This window comes from Rattus norvegicus, chromosome 10, assembly GCF_036323735.1.
Source record: "Rattus norvegicus strain BN/NHsdMcwi chromosome 10, GRCr8, whole genome shotgun sequence".
NCBI classification, from domain to species: domain Eukaryota; kingdom Metazoa; phylum Chordata; class Mammalia; order Rodentia; family Muridae; genus Rattus; species Rattus norvegicus.
In genome coordinates, this window is record NC_086028.1 from 63915773 (window position 1) to 63930539 (window position 14767).

General features: G+C 48.6%; 1 protein-coding gene across 1 annotated transcript; it reads right to left on the reverse strand.

Annotated features, from left to right (window-relative positions):
- Positions 1-51: 51 nt before the first annotated feature.
- On the reverse strand, positions 52-14742 carry Tnfaip1 (TNF alpha induced protein 1). Its single transcript, NM_182950.4, has 7 exons — positions 14573-14742; positions 7983-8301; positions 6526-6695; positions 6055-6144; positions 5923-5975; positions 4974-5169; positions 52-2912 (listed from the first exon to the last, which is right to left on the reverse strand). Exons 2-7 carry the CDS (start codon positions 8185-8187, stop codon positions 2676-2678), a joined length of 951 nt encoding a protein of 316 aa, NP_891995.1. The 5' UTR covers positions 8188-8301; positions 14573-14742; the 3' UTR covers positions 52-2675.
- Between the last annotated feature and the right edge of the window lie 25 nt (positions 14743-14767).

Genomic DNA, 14767 nt, shown 5'->3' on the forward strand with positions numbered 1-14767 from the left:
ACTGAGCCCACAGCTGTGAGCCGGCCAGGCTGTACTCAATGGAAACATGGCTCAGCAGTGTAAAACAATTTTATTACAAGTTAGTGTTTACTTCTCTCACTGAGGGTAAGCGACCAAGATTGCAGGTATGCAGTAGAGGACACATTCTTTCGTGCCAGAACCTGTGTTGCCCTTCAGGCTGACCGGTCACACGTCCCAGGTTAACAGAGCACACAGCCGGTGTGTGTTAGCAGCTTCCAGTCTGACCCTCATCCATGCCTTATGTTTACTTCCCCTTCCCCTGGGCTGCCTGTGATCAAAAATCCCATCCTGCCAGAACTACTTTAGGAGGGGACGGGGAAATCTCACAAGCCCTTACGGCCTTAGTTGCTTTCCGTGCAAAATTTCTTCTAGGGAGCTGCTGGCTCTGCTCTCCTCAGAGGCTACAAAGCCACAAAGTCCAGATCACTTCAGTATTAGTGTTTTCCTTAAACCAAGAAGAAATTTTCAGTTAAAAAGATGAATGCCCAACCTGGGACTCCTGCTGCTGTGCTTTTTCTCAGCCCAACAACTGGACAGCTCTGAGCAGCAGAAGTTATGAATGTCAGCACCACAGAGGCTAAAGAGGGTGTGAAGGTAAAGGGACAGCAGGCAGCAGGGAAACTGAACAGTAAGGGGCTTCTTGGGGCAGCTGAGAAAACAGATTGTAGCCTCACACTGTAACATTCCAAAATCTGTGGGAAAGGCTCAAAGCGAAAGCCTAAACTTGGCCAAAAAAATTGGGCTGTCATCTTTGTTCCAGTGAGGTCTGAAGAACTAGTAGCTGCTCATCACTAAGGTGACTGACCCAAGTATCTTAGAGCTATTTATACATTCAAGATTGTGATTAACATAACACGCCTGATTGTTAAGTCACAGTTCCCATTTCCCCTGCTCTATCATGTCAGGTCAGATCCATGTGACAACCCAAGCCTGGGCTTGGCATCTGCCCATAAGCTCTAAGAGGTGAGCTATGTGTGCCCATGTGGCAATCGCAAGAGTGGTCAAGGGATGCAGCTGACTGTCTATCATCCCTTGAGCACTGTTGATGGCCACACACTTCCTTAGGCGTACAAACAGCCCCCTCCAGTGACAACATTCCTCTGGAAAGAATCCAGTTAAGACAGCCAATGCCAACAAAGAAACCAAAGGAAGAACTTACACCAGGTCTAGATCTTGGTACCTCCATGATCAGTGACCCAGAAGAAATGAAGGCCTTTTAAAGGCTTAGGCTGTCCTAGTTACTGTGGATTTGGAGAGTCATCACTAGGCAGAACCACCACCCAGAGCCAGAACAAACCGAGACATGGTGTCAGGGGCTGCACCACATCCTGGCCACTGCTAACAGCATGGAGCTCCAGGACTTTGCTGCTTCAGCCGATGGCTCCATGGCCTTCTGCTGCAGCTTGTTTCTGGCCTGCATCACAGCTTTTGGCTTGCTGGTGTGTGGGGACAGCATGTCTTAGAGCTGAGCATACCCAAGTATGAGGCTCAAACCAAAGTATCTTGTTAAATCTGAGTCAGTGATGTGACCCTGCAGTGTAGGGGTAAGATCTTTCCCCACAGGATGCTGTTAAAGCCATTTTCAACTTGGACATCCTTTCCTTCTTAGTATTCTTTGGGATGGCCAATCAGGCTGACAAGCCAAGGCTGGTCAGTTTAGTTACTTTTTTTCTTGAGACAAAGTCTCCCTAAACCAGGAACTTTAACTACCTAGCACAGGCTGGTCTCAAACTTGTGATCCTCCTGTCTTATCCTGTCCTTTAGATTCTGCAAGAGGAGATCAGTGTCAGAAAAAGCTTTGGGTCAAGGCAGAATAGATTTTCCTGAATGATAGACATACAAAGTGCTTTAAAGATGGGTCCTACGATATGGAAAAGGGTGGAGCAAGTATGTATATGTGTGCCCGTACTATGTGGGGTCCTAGCATCCTGCAGAGGTAACATGCTTAGTCCTAGCCTTTCCCTCAGACTAGTCATTTCTTACTCAGTGTGGCAATACCGGGGATTGAATCCAGGGCCTCACTCTTGCCAGGTAAGTACTCTACCACTGAGCTATGCCACTAGCCCTTCTTTTAAACTTTTATACTGAGGGTCTTGCTGTGTTGCCCAGGCTAGCCTAGAACTCGTGATCCTGCCTTAGCCTCTTCATAGCTGGGATTATAGGCATGGCCACCATGCTAACATCTAGATTTAAAAACAAACAAAATCCAGGTCATGGCAATGTTTAAACACCTTAGGGAAAAAAGGCTGCCTTTTCTGTTCAAATTTGGGTCCTCAGCACCACAAGCCTCCTTTCCCCTAGAACAAAGCTGTTCCCGTGCGCCTCAGCTGAGGAAATAAAGGAGCCCTTCAGAAGAAAGGGGCATGCAGCCAAGGGCCCGGGGAGTGTTCTTGGCAGGAGGTGGAACTCACCCTAGAGCATAAGTTGTTCCCTGTTGGCAGGAAGTGGGGTGGCATCTGGAAGTGCTGGGGGAGGGCCAGGCAAGATGATGATGTGGCCTTTCCTCTCCCTGCTTCCTGACCTCCCAAGCAGGACTGTTACCTGTACATATTAGAGCAGACTCCCAAGCTAGAGGAGCAGCATGGGGTGGCCAATGGGTATGTCCACAGTGTGGCAGACAGGACTTCCTGTGCCCTGATTTCCTAAGGGTCTCATTAGTCGCGATGAGCAGACTGATGGCCGAGTTGACGGTCGTCGTAAGTACTATAGCGCTTGACGTGAATGCGACGGACACGGTCCCGTAATTCAAAGGTGTCCTCATCTTCACTGGGGGAAGCCTGGCTGCGGCTGCGGCTTGTGGCCTCCAGCAAGGAATTGTCAGGGACTCGAGGGGTCTCATAGAGCAGGACATTGAGTGTCTCCTCATAGATACGGGCCTCTGGGAATTCCACCTGGAGTGAAAAGACAGTGAGGTTTCATTTAGGGAGGGAACACCTAACGTAGGAGTCAGGTGGCTGCCCAGCTAACAAGGGAAGCATGAGGGGACATCAGAATATAGTTAACACCCTACAACATCCCACAAGTGAAGACTAGTATGCATGGTCATGTCTAGGTACAAACACAGTTCCATGGGCTAGGTGCCAGATCGAGCCTGTGATTCCTGGGCTGCAGTTTCTATATGTGTGAAGTGATACCAATAGCTACCTTTTTTGGTTTTGTTTTTTTTGAGCCAGGGTCTTTATAGTTCAAGCTGCCTCCAAATCAGAATCCTACCTTAGCCTTCTAAGCACTGTTTCCAGGTACACCAATCTGAGCTAACGCCTCTTAAAAATTATCATCAGGGGCTGGAGAGGTGGCTCCGAGGTTAGGGGCACTGACTCCTCTTCCAGAGGTCCTGAGTTCAATTCCCAGCAACCATCTGTAATGGGATGTGATGCCCTCTTCTGGGGTGTGTCTGAAGACAGTGACAATGTACTCACATAAATAAATAATTCTTAAAAAAAAATTAACATCATAGCAAGAAAGACATACATTCTTTAGCCCAGTGACAAGCCCAACACAGTAAATAAATACATAAGCAGCTGCTCAGCCAGGCTGGGGGATGCCCATCTATAACCCCTGCTACCTGGGAGGCGGAGGTCAAGAGAATGGAGAGTTTGAGCTAGCCCACCTAGTGAAATCCTGTCTCAAAAAAGGGATGGAGGAGCAGAGGATAGCTAGTGGGTAAAGGTGCTTGCTACCAATCCTGACAACTTGGGTTTGGTCCCAGAACCCAAATGGAGAGCTCTCCAAGCTGTCCTGCCTTTCACTCACTGCCATGACAGTGTATACCCACCAACACCAAGAAATGGAACAGCTCTGAGAAGTGGCCTCATTGCTCTTCTGACCTAGAATGGTTCCAGCCGGGCCTGTCTCCTATCTGGGGTGTGAGTGGTTAGGGAGGCACACAGAAGGGAGAGAGCGTCTAGGAAGAAGACAGGCTCTGCCCCCTCTGCTGCTGCTCAGAGCTGGATCCTGACTCCACCATCATAGCCCCTGGCCAACTCCTAGTCTTCCCCCCCCCCCCACCCCTACACCCACTGCCCAAGAAGCCACCTGACATAAGCTGCCTTCCGACAACCCTCAGGAGACTGTAGCAGTGTGGGGCTAAGCTTCTTGGGTCTCAGTGCTTGAGGCCTTTACTTCCCATCAATTTCCAGATAATCTACTTGGCATTCCACCCAGTAAAAGCCTGCTGTCTCCAAGTACATACTCTAGGGAGTACACAGAAAGGGAGGAGCTGAGTCTACGCAAACTGTCCCCTATCAAGTAATTCCCTCGCTTAACTATAGTAGACTATGCCTGCAACCCTAGTACTAGTGGGTGGAGGCAGGAGGAATGCCATGTATTTGTAGCCAAGTAGCCTATGTAGTAAGTCCCGCCTGAGCTTCAGAGACCCTGTTTCAAAAATAAAGAATTAAAATAAATAAGTAAATAAAATTACAAACAAGTAAGAGGTTCATCCAGCACTGTGATTCACTTCATCGGCTAAGGAAGCCAGCTGCCCAGGAACACCAGGCTCGCCCGGCTGCAGAAGCAGTGTGTAAGTAGAAAGCACACCACACTGTTGCTCCCGAGTTGTGCCTTGCCATGTATTGGCTGCTCAGACTCTCATTGCCCATGTCTGCAAGCAGGGGAACAGACCAATGCGGTTTAAATGGTCTCCCAGGCATCTGAGAAAAGCTGGGACTAGAACTACAACCTGAGTTGCGACAACTTCAAATACCTGTCCTTCCACAGCACCAGAAAGTTCCTTGCTGCTCAGTGGGCTTCTTCCTCAGCAGCTGCTGACAGTTTCTGACCATCTTCAAAACACTCTGTCTGGACTCTGTCCTACCTGGCACCATCGTACCATATTTGGTAAAGTACGTGTGGCCCTTCTGTTGCTGTGGGCAGGGTACACTGGGGCAGTGCAGTTCTCCATTGTGGAGTCTGTGTGATCTGTGCCCTGGCAGAGTAACGCCCATACGTACCTTGGTCTGCTTCTTCTCTGTGGCATACACAATGGAGGTGCAGCACACTTCTGCCAGCTTACGACCCTGGCCATAGAAAGACCAGCAGCAGATCTCGTCACCGATGACGTCCTTGATGAAGAGCACGCGACCATTGAAGCGCAGGGACAGCTTGTCAAACAGTTCAATGTTTTTCAGTAGGTGATCATCAGAGTTGCTGAAAAAACCAGAAGGTCAGCAGGCCTAGAATGAGGTTCCAGCTCAAGGGTGCTGGCTGCTGGGAAGGGCTGGGCTCCCTGTTCCCTGCTCCTGTTGTGTTGAAATGAAGATAAGGCTGACAGACAGGGACTGGGGCCCGTGAGGGAAAGGGGTGGAGCTGGAGCTGGCCCTCAGTTACAGCAGAGAGCATTAAGGGAAAGAAGTGACCTCTCCTTAAGCCTGGAAGAAAGGGTCCCTCACTACGACTTCGGCAGTGCCATGGGGTGATGTATTGTCCATCAGGGACCAGGAGAGTCTAGAACCAAGCCCAGCCACCTGGATCTACCTAACCAGGGCACAGTGAGACGCACATGTGCCAAGAGGACTCAGCTCATACCTTCCTAGCATCCCTCTTTACTCTCTAAGATCCTGGCTAGCCATATGTATTATAAAGTTGGTCATGATCCATCTGGTACCTGAGACAATAGAGATGATAATTCCTGGCATGCTCTTGATATGACACAGGCATGTTTCACGTTTTAACATCTACATCCCAACCAGGCCATGTAATAAACCCCAAATGTCTCTACCCTGAGCTCCCTCGTATACCTGTTCATTCCCTTTCCAAAGGTGGTTTCAAACCCAGCCCCATGATGTGTGTTGGGGACCTGTGACATCCCTCAGGTCTGTTGTGCCGTGCCCACTGTGGGTGCTCAGCCCTGAAACTGCCTCTGCCACCCTTCGCAGGGCCCAGCAAAGGCGCCCGCCATACCTGGTGTACGAGTACTTGTTATTGCTCCTGTTGTACAGCAGCTTCACCACCGGCTGTGAGGGAAGGAAAAGTCGTAAGGGTCAGGCCAGGAGCCTGGTGTCCCCAGGCCAAGACCCTCAGGGTACCCAGTACCTTTGTGGAGGATTCAATGAGCCTGTCCTCCTCCCTCAGGGATGTGATGATGGGGATGTTGCACACAGGCTGGTAGGAGTCTTTCTTGTCCTGGGTGACACACAGAGCAGAGAGCTGCCTTTAGGACTTTGTGCTAGCCAAGCTTAGCCAGGTACATCCCAGGCCTCTGCCAGTCACCCCTGCCTGGTAAGGAGGTACCAGACAGTTCATGACGTTCTTGGAAATAGATACTGACATTCTCACTGTCAGAAATCTGAAGCTGCTATGTAGGCAAATGAATTAGAGGCACAGCTGGCTCGGGCTGCCAGGCATGAATCCCTAGCAGCTGGGCCTGGGCCTGGGCAGCTCCCCATTGTTCTGATTGGGTTTGCACTCATCAACCTCATTTCCAACACAGCTCCCCAGGAGCCAAGCCTCGTGTCCCCAGAAGGGCAACTCCCGCCCTCATCAAATCACCTGACACTCCCATACCTGCAGGGCGGCCTGGCACAAGCTCACCAGCCCTTGAATGAGGTAATATTTTGCTTCAGCCATCAATTCCTGGATTTCTTGCCGGCTTTGAGGGAGGGTGACGGTGTCATCTCGGAGGTAATTCAAGATGGTGCCAAAGTGCTTTCCACAACGGTCTATGAGGATCCAGCCTAGGGATTTAGAGGGGTCCCACAGGATTACTGTTTGTTTCCAGCTGTGTCAGCGCTGGCAAAGGCCACCTGAGAGAGGCAGGCAGGCAGCAGGATGCAAGGAAAGGAAGTGTGCGAGCAGAGTCCAGAGCCCAGGCCCAGTGGCTCAGAGACTCTAGGTCTCAGGACAGTGCTGCTCTTCCCTATTCTGAGTTCGGGAACTGCTATATTCAGGGCTCTGTGGAGGATTGGATGTCTAATGTCGGGGCTACTCGCGCCACTCTGGTGATACAGAAACAACCAGTCTCTACTTACCTTTTGGCCCCGCCCTGGTTCTATTTGGATATAAATACACCTATCAGCTTCGACACCGTTATTCCAGTTAGCCTCAAGTTTGAGCTTGACCGGTCTCAAACTCCAGAGTGCCGGGATTACAAGCAAGTGCCAGGATTCCAAGATTCAATTTTATTATTTATTTATTTACTTATTTATTAAGACAAGGTTTCATGTAGCCCAGGCTGGCTTCAGGTTCATTAAGCAGTGGAGGCTGGCCTCAAATTTCTGATACTCCTGTTCCCACCTCCACGTTCTAGGGTTACAGATGTAACCACAACCAACATGAGTATGATACATAAACATACAGCACTTTATGTACAATTTTAAGGAATTCTGAAGCTCTGTTAAGACTTGTATGGGGCTGGAGAGATGGCTCAGTGGTTAAGAGCACTGACTGCTCTTCCAGAGATCCTGAGTTCAATCCCCAGCAGCCACATGGTGGCTCACAACCATCTGTAATGAGATCTGATGCCCTCTTCTGGTGTGTCTGAAGACAGCTACAGTGTACTTATATATAATAAATAAATAAATCTTTAAAAAAAAAAACTTGTATGAAGTGAGGAGGAAAAGATAGATATCCTAGATCTCCTGGGCTCAAGCCCAACCTGGAGTCCTCCCAGCATGCCCCCTTCCTGCTCTCCCTTACCCAGCATGCCCCCTTCCTGCTCTCCCTTACCCAGCATGCCTCCTTCCTGCTCTCCCTTACCCAGCATGACTCCTTCCTGCCCTCCCTTATCCAGCATGGCCCCTTCCTGCCCTCCCTTACCCAGCATGCCCCCTTCCTGCCCTCCCTTACCCAGCATGCCCCCTTCCTGCCCTCCCTTACCCAGCATGCCCCCTTCCTGCCCTCCCTTATCCAGCATGCCCCCTTCCTGCCCTCCCTTATCCAGCATGCCCCCTTCCTGCCCTCCCTTACCCAGCATGCCCCCTTCCTGCCCTCCCTTACCCAGCATGCCCGATGCAATGCCTCACCTTCTTTGTCGGTCAGCACTTCCATCCGCCCACTGAACATGGCCTTGAGCATTGTGTCGTGCCGGGTGAGAGCCCGCACCGTGGTGTAGTGCAGGGAGCCCCCCACATTGAGCTGCACGTACTTGTTACCCAGCCCACCTCCTTTGAAGCCACTTATCTTGGGCTTGGCTCCTGAGGCTGGGCACAGACAGGTGTCCCCTGACATCTCCCGCTGCAGGTAGATTACCACACGGCAGGAGGTAGGCTTGGAAGGCTCTGCCGTGGTGGAAGTGGTCACAAATGAGTGTCCCGCAGAGGCCAGGGCCTCATACTCTCAGTGCTGCAAGCAAAAGGTAGAGAGAACACTGAAGTCAGCAGAGTAGAGGTCACAAGGGGGGAGGGACATAAGTAGGAACTCTGACACCTTTTACTTCCTAGATAAGCCCTTCCTCAGGGTATTGGTTAGACTCTTGTCAATTTGACACAAACTAGCGTCATCTGGGAGGAGACCCTTGATTGAGAAAATGCCTCTATCATACTGGCCTGGAAGCAAGTCTCTGGGAGCATTTTCTTGATTAATCATTGATGAGGGATGGGGGTGGGCAAAGATAGTCCTGGGTGGCGTAAGAAGGAATGCTGGCAAACCAGTAAGCAGCATCCCTCTGGCCCCGGCTTCAGTTCCTACCCCGAGATTCCTGTCGCCAGGTTCCTTTCCCCACTTCCCAGGTCTCAAGGATGACCTGGGAAGTGTCAGCCAAATAAACAGTGTTTTACTACACCAATGGAATGCAAACTAGGACACTGGGCAACAGAAGAGTGGCCTAGCGGTTCTCACCCTACCAGGAGCCAGATCTGGTAGCACAGTCTCCCTGGTCATCTTACCAGCTCCCCTAATATCAGCCCTGCTCTCCCTGCATAGGAAAACCCTGAAAACCAGCTGAGGTCAGATGAGCAGATCTCCCTGGGATCTACCAGAAGGGATCCAGAAAATGTTTTTCCAAGATTCCCAGGAGTCCAGACTTCCAGACTAACCAACTGGGAATCTAGCCAGTCTAGGAGTTTCCCAGGAGCCAGGGGACAGGATGCACTTCCTGTCTCAGGAGTGGCCTCCTCCAGGATTCAGGTTACCATTAGTCGAAGGAAGCCAGGATCCAGGAAGGAAAATGAGTGTGGTCCTGAGAGAGCTTGGAAAGGGCGGGCTGTAGAGGCAGCCAGCCAGGGAGTGGGCAGGAGTTACCTGAGCTCCCACCCGGTTTCCTGACCTTCCCCCTTCACGGCACCAGCCGTGCCCCAAGTTCCTGTAATTGTCACCATTTTTCAAGGCAGAACAGAGATGGCTATTTTGCTGCTTTTCCCCAAGAGCCCTTTTTCTTCCTTCCCACCAAGAATGGGGAAAACAGACATGATGACCTTAAAAATGAGTAAACTCAAAAATGAAAGGAAAACACAAACAGTTCAGAGGCCTGAGAAATGGCTAAAGGAAAAGTTGGTTCTTCCTCCTGGTTTGCTTTCAGTTTTTTCCTTTTTTGGTTTTTTAAGACCGGGCTTTCTGTGTAGCCCTGGCTGTCCTGGAACTCACTCTGTAGCCCAGGCTGGCCTCAAACTCACAAAGATCCACCTACCTCTGCCTCCTGAGTACTGAGATTAAAGGCATGTACTGCCCACATAAGATCTTCCTCTGTTTCTGTTGTTGCTATTTGTATTCTAAATTCTAAACCTGTAGATTATAGATTGAAAGAAGTCGGGCTGAAGATGGCTCAGTGGTTAGGAGAACTGACCGTTCTTCCAGAGGTCTTGAGTTCAAATCCCAGCAACCACATGGTGGCTCACAACCATCTGTAATGAGATCTGATGCCCTCTTCTGGTGTGTCTGAAGATACCTACAATGTACTTATATATAATAAATAAATACATCTTTAAAAAAAGAAAGAAGTCTAAATGTAAAAATACGTTAAGTCCTAGCTGGGCGCGGTGGTGCGCGCCTTTAGACCCAGCACCAGGGAAGCAGAGGCAGACAGATCTCTGAGTTCCAGGTTAGCCTAATCTATAGAGTTCCCGGACAGCCAAAGTTACATAGTGAGACTCTGTCTCCAAAATCCAAAAATAAAATAAAATAAAATAAACAAAAGCAGGGTATGGTAGTGAATGCCTGTGTTTAATCCCAGCACTTGTGAGGCAGAGCAGGTAAATCCCTTAAATTGAGGCCAGCCTGGTCACGGGGAGTTCCAGGACAGTTACACATCTGTCCAAAATGAACACATCTCTATCAAAAATGAACAAAAGGTTGCATTTTTACTGAAAGTATACAGACTCACTGTGGTTACCATCCCTAAACAGCACAGTGTAACAACTATTTGTATAGCATTATGTGTCATACTTCACACGTTTCCGTAGTATTAGTATTATTAAATAAGCCAGAGGTGATAGAAGGAATTCAGGAGGGCATGCATGGATTATATGTAAATATGACAACATTTAATGTAAAGGACTTGAGCATTCTCAGATTTTAGTATTTGTGAAAAAACTAAAGTAAATGCCACACAGATATGGAGGGATAACTGGATGATGGTGGTGGTGGTGGTGGCGATTTTTTGAGATGTCTATGATGTAGCATTGGCTGTTCTAGACCTTGATATATACACTAGGCTGATCTCACAGAGATCCACCTGCCTCTGCCTCCCGAGTGCTGCCATTAAATGACAATGCCGCTGCTCCTCGCTGAAATATTTTGGCATATCCAAACTACCACAAACCAGGCCAAGGACGGTGGCTCGCGCCTATAATCTGGCACTTGGAAGGCTGAGGCAGAGACCCCGTCACAAGGTTAAAAAAAGAAAGAAGACTACATTGTACCTCGACTGGTAGAATGCTTGGCTAGCACATGTGAGCTCTGGATTTGATTGGTTCCCAGCAGCATATGAACTGACTATGATGGTGAAGGCCCAGGCCTGTAACCCAGGACATAGGCTGGCGGAGGCAGAAGACCAGGAGTTCCTCAGATACCTGGAGACTGGGACCAGCCTGGGATACAAGTGACTCTGCCCAAAAAACCAACCAGCCAACCAATCCCAATTATCATTAGGTCCTACTTGGTTCTCAGGCGTGCACCTCTGTAATACCAGCACCCCAAGTCCAAGGCCTGCCTGGAAAACAGAATGAGACAGAAACCAGCCTGGGCCAGATAGCATGGTCTCTGTCTTTAAAACACAAAAAGAATATAGTAGTAATAAAACGTCACATATTGAACAAATGCCTCAGCTGTTAGAAGCACCAGCCGCTCTTCCACAGGACCTGGGTTCAATTCCCAGATCCACATAGCAGCTCACAACCATTTGTAACATCAGTTTCAGAGGAGAACAGGGGATCTGATGACGTATTATGGCCTTTATGGGGACTGCACATGTGGCATACAGATATCATGGAGGCAAAACACCCATATACATAAGATTTAAAAAAGCGGATCTAGGGGTTGGGGATTTAGTTCAGTGGTAGAGTGCTTGCCTAGCAAGCGCAAGGCCCTGGGTTCGGTCCTCAGCTCCGGAAAAAAAAAAAAAAAAAAGCGGATCTTTAAAAAAATTAAAATAGGGCTGGAGAGATGGCTCAGTGGTTAAGAGCACTGACTGCTCTTCCAAAGGTTCTGAGTTCAAATCCCAGCAACCACATGGTGGCTCACAACCATCTGTAATAAGATCTGATGCCCTCTTCTGGTGTGTCTGAAGACAGCTACAGTGTACTTATATATAAAATCAATAAATAAATCTTTTAAAAAAATTAAAAATAAACCAGGCGTATGGCATACACCTTTAATCCCAGCACTTGGGAGCCAGAGGCAGGCTCTGGGAGTTCAAAACCGTCTTGATCTACAAAGCAAATCCAGGACAGCCAGGGCTCCATAGAGACACTGTCTCAAAAAAACCAAAAATAAATAAATAAATAAATAAATAAATAAATCACTAAAATCCATTCACCAAAGAAAAAGTATCATAGTTTAATTCACTTCATGCTTAGCTTTGTGGTACTGAGTTTTATAGGCATTGGGTATATATATTTTATCTCACTTAATTCACTTGACAATAAAACTATTTGGAACCTGTTATAGTAAGCAGTAGGAACCATATAAATACACCGTTTTTGCTTCAAGGAAGTCAAAAAACACCATAATGTTCATAAGACTTGCTGTTTTGAGACAGGGTCTCTTGTAGCCCAGTCTGGCCTCCAGCTTACTGAGAACACTGACTGCATTTCTGATCTTCCGGCTTCCATCTCCCGAGTGCTGGGGTTTTAGCCATGTGCCTACTTTATATGGTGCTGAGGACCAAATCCAGGATTTCATGCATGCTAAGCAAACACTACATCCTCAGCCCAACAAGAAAAAAAAAAAAAGAAGCATTTATTATGGTCCTACTGTGTCAGGCACTGAGATTAGAAAGGAAGAAGAAATACAGAAGAGTTCTACCCTCATGAACCCCACATTCCAGCGGAAGAAGACAGACTAGTTGGGTGTGGTGGCACATGCCTTTGATCCCAGCATTGGAAGTTCCAGGCTACATAGAGATCCTACCTCAGACAAAAACAGACCAGAAGATACACTATAAATGAGGGAACAAAGTGGCGGACAGTTATAGAGGCCATCAATGTCACTGAGAATACAGGAATCTCATGAGAACGATCAGGTTGAGGCTTGAGACCAATTGAAGATGACGTTTCAGCCAAGGTCCAAGAAGTAGAGTCTAGGCAGCAAGAGCAAAGCTCCTATCTAAGCAGGTTTTAGAGGCTGAAGAAATTGCTCAGAGGATAAGAACCTGTGTGTATTCCTCTTGCAATAGACCCTGGTACGGTTCCCAGCACCCAAATCAATACTCTGTCCTGTTTCAAGGGAATCTGATACCCTCTTCTGGGTACTGCTGCATGCACGCACACAGTACTCATATATACACTCAGGCACACACACGTACAAACACATTTTAAAAAGCGAAACAAGTTTTATGGGGCTGGAGAGATGGCTCAGGAGTTAGGTGTACTGGCTGCTCTTCCAGGATCTAGGTTCAATTCCTAGCATTCCTAGATGGTGGCTCACAACCATCTTTAAGTCCAGTTCTAGAAGTTCTGATGCCCTCTTCTGGTCAGTGTGGGCTCCAGGCACACACGTGGTGTACAGACACACATGCAGCCAAAAGTCACCGCACACATAAATTACTCAAAAGGTACAAGTTTTGGGGACAGTAGTGACATGGTAGCTAGTATACAACAAAAAGGGGGAAGACGGTCTGATGGAAAGCCAGAGAAAGCAAGTATTACATGACAGGAAGAGCCGGGGGTTATGGGAATTGCAGCGACTTTGGGAACCTGGGAGGCTCTTAGCAGGGAAGAGATGTGATCTGATTTATAGTTTCCGAGGACAACTTGATGCTGTGTGGAGTGCAAAGGCACATGAAAGGAAGTGGGAAGACCGGAGGGAGGAGTGGTCCAGGCAATTGATGACAAAGGCTTAGACCGCAGCAGCAATGCTGGAGACAGAAATGACCTCAAAACCCAAAGCGGAACCAACCTCTTTAAACCCCAGAACACTCAGTCGTTTACTGTTACTCCTCATGTCTTACAGGTAAAACCCAGAACACTGGTCCTCAAACAAGAAAGGCACTCTTAAGTATTCAATATAGATCAGCTTGTTAAACTAAAACTGACCCTGAAAAGATTTTGGTATGTCCCTGGGGTGGGGGCTGTCTGGGGAAGGATAGGGTGGTGCTATATTAAGTAGCACATCCTTTTTATGGCTTCTTATTTGTTTCAGTGATGGAATATGAGCTCCGGGTAACTGACAGTAACACTAGAATGCTAGAATGGTGAGCGACTGCTTTACCTCAAAGGAGGAAAAAACATTCACCCCCTTAACAAGTGTTAGCAAGTTCCTCACATATTTTGTGTCCAATCCCCATTTCCGCAGAATCAAGAAGCACATAAACACGTTCTGCCAAATCAAAGAAACTCGGTGAACTAGGTTTGCCAATTGAGGAAATCAAATCCGGAGCTAATCTATTCTTTTCCTACAAAGCAGCCACTTTGAGTCCTAGATGACGTCAGACCAGATTCCACCCAGACCAATGAGTTCCAAGAGTCCAATGGCAGGTGACGCCCTAGAAAGAAATTTCTGAGAGGATGAAGTTTCCACTGATACTCTCAGCGCTCTTTCCTCTAGACTTCGCCTGTGGATAGAGGGGTAATCCTGGGGTTGGGGACGTACAGGTGTCTCTATGGGAACCTAATGCGAAGCCAAGCAGAACAAAGGGCAAACGATCGCGGTAGTCTTTAGAGGTCCTAAAGGAAGAAAGGTACGGCGAGAAGGTGGGAGAGTTGATTTTGGCTAGAAAGTTCAGAAATCGTGGAAGCGACACTTATGTTTCACCCAAAGGATCTCCTGTGGAAATGGAGAAATATCCCTTGTCTTTCGTGGCAGTGTAGGCTGCTCTCCCCGCCACACCCCTCCTCTTCTGATAAAACTGAGATCCTCCCTAGAAGACCAGAACTTCAACCCCGCGCGCCGTCCCGTGCCTTTTGCCCAAGACTCGGCAGAGCCTATCCTTCCCCTTTGCACCCGCACGTCTAGCTCTCACCGTCCGCGGGGGCGCCTTTCCTCTCAGCCAAGTGGCAAGCGAACTCCGTGCGGCCTCTGGCCTGTAGCTAGCTATCTGCAATCTCGGCTGTGAGCTCACATCCTGCGCCCGCCGACTTCGGAGTTACAGCCCAACCCTGCATATCGGGGAAACAGACTACAAGACCCGGCATGCACAGCGCGCGACTGGACATTG

Bases quoted from the DNA above. Each gene is read 5' to 3' on its own strand.
- Tnfaip1 (NM_182950.4), bottom strand. From the start codon at position 8,187: ATGTCAGGGGACACCTGTCTGTGCCCAGCCTCAGGAGCCAAGCCCAAG. The intron at 6,145-6,525 runs GTATGGGAGTGT...TGTGTCACCCAG, and splicing joins TGTGCCAGGCCGCCCTGCAG to GACAAGAAAGACTCCTACCA. The intron at 5,170-5,922 runs GTATGGCGGGCG...TGGTTTTTTCAG, and splicing joins AACAAGTACTCGTACACCAG to CAACTCTGATGATCACCTAC.